Source organism: Alligator sinensis, unplaced genomic scaffold (assembly GCF_000455745.1).
Source record: "Alligator sinensis unplaced genomic scaffold, ASM45574v1 scaffold125_1, whole genome shotgun sequence".
Lineage (NCBI taxonomy): Eukaryota > Metazoa > Chordata > Crocodylia > Alligatoridae > Alligator > Alligator sinensis.
In genome coordinates, this window is record NW_005841893.1 from 2,367,289 (window position 1) to 2,371,638 (window position 4,350).

Sequence of the window (4,350 nt, forward strand, 5' to 3'; positions counted from 1 at the left end):
CTCAAGCCATCCCACAGCAAGTTGTCTCTCAATGGGATCCCTTTGGCACAAGTGGCTGCTGGTGGGGCACACAGCTTTGCCCTGTCTCTCTCAGGAGTTGTGTATGGATGGGGATGAAACAGTGCACGGCAGCTGGGATTAAGCCAGGCCAACACCAAAGGTAACACAATCCTTTCTTTTCTCAAGGAAATGCCATCTTAACTTGGATTTCCACTTGCTGTATATACTTCCCTGTGATAAGAGGCTGGAATAGACCTAGACTGCTCACTATAATGAATGATGATTTATTTTGTGTTTGGTGAAGGAAAGAACATGCAACTCTTAATTTGTATCCAGAAGGAAAGGGATTCCAAGCTTTTCCTAGCAAGTAACTTTACTGGCAAAAAACCTCAGCAAAACAGCAAACTTGAAGCAATTATTCTACTATATTTGCTGGATGCGCATTTCCTATTCAGATCCAGGCTGAAAACCCAATTTGAAAGTTATGCCTCACCCCCCCCCCCCCCCCCCCCAACAGAACAGGGAAGTACTGTAACATCCATGTGTCTGACCAAACCAGCTGGAATTTGTAATTTTGAGCTTTCACAGGGAATTCCTTACAAATAACCTATAGCGTAAGACTTCCTGCAGAAGTGACTTATCAAGTAATGTAAATAGCAATATGAGAAAAATAACAGGAGAGAGGGAAGGATCTTTTTGGGCAGTATCTTTTATTGGACTAACTATGTAGTTGGGATAAAGTTAGACAAGCTTTTGAATACAAAGATCACCTGAAGAAGAATGCTTTGGATTCAAAAGCTTGTAGGACTATCCCAGCTATGCAGATTGTCCAGTAAAAGGTATCACCCCAAAAAATCTTTGCCTTCTGCATGATTCCTGGGCCATCATGGCTACAACATCACTGTAACGCTACCAAAAATAATGTAAGAAAAGATAAGATGAAATAAATAAATTCATCCAACTTTCACCAAAACACTTCCATGGCTCCTCTGATAGGCCCACATGTCAACCAGTTGTGGAGACACTATCATCTTTTCATAACTAGAAAGGATGACTAAATTATGTTCAAAGGTGGAAATATAAAAAACAGCAGAGTAATATGATAGTATTCTGCTTATAAACTATGGGGGTGGGGGGTGTGTGTGTGTGTGTGTGTGTGTGTGTGCGTGCGTGCGTGCGTGCGTGCGTGTGTGTGTCTAAACTTGATAGAATGTGGAGGTGTGTTGGTTTTCAGTCCAGGTGGCTACTTCTGCAGTTTTCAATTACCAGAGCCGCCTTTCAAGTTTTATGTTCAGCCTGTGAATTTTTCCCCCTATCAGCCCAAATTTTCTCCTCTGTTACAAAGCAATGACAGAGACCTCTTATGTTTCCACTTCTGACAAGGTGCAGTACCCCTTACAGTAGCTGGTGCTATATATGGGTATTTATAGGAGGAAACTAAAGCACTGCTGATCTTAAACTTTTGCCTTAAGCATCCCCCATCTACTCTGCAGTTTTAAATATTTTTAATGTATTAGATGAAATGAAATTTCAGAGGACAGGATCCTGGAATGCACTGTCCGAGTAAGTAGATAGCTGGTCGCTGGTGCTTTGAAAAAGGAAAAGGCATTTAACATGTTGCAGTAATCTTGTTTCTCCAACAGAGCAAGTCTTCAAGCCTTGGTCAGTAGCTGCCCTAAAGAGCATTGGTGTGATCTATATAGGCTGTGGAGATGAACACACCGCAGTCCTCACCCAGGTATCTTCCCAATCCTCCTGTGTACTGATAGTGGAAAGCTAGGCCACCACTGTTTCAAAAGGAAATGCATTTGTTTAGTTTGTACAGTTGTCCAGCTGGGTTTACAGGTGTTTGGTTGATATATTTAGTGGAGAGAAAAATACAGTTGTCTGGAAATAATTGCTGCAGTAACTGACATTAGAAACATGTTAAAGTTTACATGACGGAACAAGGGGCAGGTTAAGCTTAGGAGACTGTAGCAGAATTGTCTGGTCCTTTAAATTGGGCAACCAGCCCCAGGGTAGGAACCAAACTGTGTGATTAGCTGGCAGTTAAAAGCCCAAGTGGGGAGAGAGCTGGGGACTTGAGCTGGGGAGGGAGCAGTTTGCAGCCAGGAGGCAGACTGAACATAGAAGAGCTCACTTCCAGGAAGGGCCAGAGCTCAAGGGCCTTCTCCTGCCTCCTAGAGAAAAGCCAAAGGTTTTTCTTTGCTTATTTTTTTTTGGTGTTTTGCACAAGGATAATTGTTTGTTATGGACTATAGTTTGAACTGGCTGAGGGGCTCCTAAAGGGAGCAGGCACCCCAACCCACTTGCAGAGACCCTGCAAGTAGGTTGGGGTGCCTGCTCCCCTTAGGAGCTCCTGTTCAGCTCTGTGGAAAGATCTCAAATATCCAATGGGACTACTTATGTGAGCAAGGCGGGAAGCAGGATTTGGGTTGGGGGCTGTATAAACCTAAAGATCTTTGTTTCTTGTAGTTAATTCCTGAAGCTGAGTTTCCTAACATGAGCTTTGGCAAATGCTGTAGTTTGAGCTACTGTTTAATTGTTTATCCTTTTAATGCATAATCATTCCTTTATATTAAAAGACATTTATAGGAAGGGGTTTTTTCCCCACTAAGAGAAAAAGAGCATCTGGAAGTTTAGAAAAGAAGATGTAGTTCACCGATGAGATTAGAAACGGAATAGCTAACCTTCTCTTCTGATTCTAAAAGAAATGCTAGCTTGTGATTTAAAAACAGCTGTTATCTGATGAATAATCAGACATAAATGGAAAGCATGTGAAGGAATGTCTACACCCCTGCACTCCTTCCAAGTCAGAGATGTTCTCTGGCATTGCCATAAATCTGTTCAGCATGCTGCTTCTCCACAGATCGATGTGCTTACAACCTGCATTAAGAAAGCTTGTTCCCCTGTCAGTGGTTCCTTCCAATTTAATGGTTTATCAGTATCATAGTGCTTAGGGTTGGAAGGGACCTAAACAGATCATCCGGTCCAACCCCCTGCCCTGGTCAGGAATGGGTGCTAGGGTCATATCACCCCAGTCAAGTATCTGTCAAGCCTCCTCTTGAAGACCCCCAAGGTAGAAGAGAGTACCACCTCACTTAGGGGTGCCAGGCTCTGGTATGGGCTCCCAACTGTAAAGTAATGTCTCCTGATGTCCAGCCTGAACCTTCTCTCTCAAAATTTGTGGCCATTATTCCTGGTAATCCTGGGTGGTGCCCAGGGGAACAGAGCCTCCCCCCAGTTCCCACTGGTCCCCCCCCCCAGTGAGTTTGTAAATGGCCACCGGATCCCCTCTCAGCGTTCTCTTGTGGAGGCTGAATAGTTTCAGGCCTTTTAGCCTCTCTTCATAGGGCCTGCCCCGCTGCCCCTTGACCATGCAAGTGGTTCTCCTCTGGACCCTATCAATGCTAGCCACATCCCTCTTGAAGTGTGGCACCCACAACTGGACACAGTACTCCAACTGTGGTCTGACCAGTGCCACATAAAGGAAGGATCACCTCCCTGGACCTGCTTGTGATGCATCTGTAGATGCATGACAAGGTGCAGTTAGCCTTACTGACCGCTTTCTCACATTGGCAGCTCATGTTCATCCTGGAGTCAACAATGACTCCAAGCACCCTTTCTGCCACTGTGTTGACAAGGAAGGTGTTCCCCAGCCTATAGGTGTGTTGCTGGTTCCTTCTCCCTAGATGCAGCACCTTGCACCTGTCTGCGTTGAATTCCATCCTATTCTCATCCACCCACCTCTAATTTGTCCAGATCTAGCTGGATTCTGTCCCTCCCCTCCAGCGTGCCCACCTCGCCCTGCAACTTGGTGTTGTCAGCGAATTTGGACAGCGTGCATTCCACATCCAGATCGCTGAAAAAGATATTGAATAGTACAGGCCCCAGGACTGAGCCCTGGGGGACTCCACTGCCCACATCCCTCCAGGTCGAAAATGACCCATCCACCACCCTCTGGGTGTGACCATCTAGCCAATTTGCCACCCATCTGACTGTGTAGGTATCAATGCCACAGTCACCTAGTTTTTTTTTTTTTTTTTTAAGAGAATGTGGTGGGAAATCGTGTCAAAGGCCTTCTTAAAGTCCAGGAAGATGACATCCACCCTGACACCCTCATCCAGGGACTTTGTGACCTGATCATAAAAAGAAGCCGTGTTAGTCAGGCAGGACCTGCTCTCAATTAACCCATGGTGGTTGCCCCTGAGCATTACCTCCCCTGCTGGGCGCTTGTAGATGTGCTTCTTGATCATTTTCTCAAAGGTCTTCCCAAGGACCAAGGTAAGACTGACTGGCCTATAATTGCTGGGGTCCTCCTTTCTCCTCTTCTTGTAAATGGGGACCACA

At 45.4% G+C, this 4,350-nt stretch overlaps 1 protein-coding gene across 1 annotated transcript in view; it reads left to right on the forward strand.

The window, feature by feature from the left end:
* The window catches only part of LOC102385648 (probable E3 ubiquitin-protein ligase HERC6), a 45,359-nt gene that overhangs the window by 11,428 nt on the left and 29,581 nt on the right, over nt 1-4,350 (forward strand). The window contains 3 exon segments of the mRNA XM_025197285.1: nt 1-22; nt 24-160; nt 1,644-1,738. The exon segment at nt 1-22 is cut by the window's left edge and continues 87 nt beyond it. Of these exon segments, the coding sequence (XP_025053070.1) occupies nt 1-22; nt 24-160; nt 1,644-1,738 (254 nt within the window).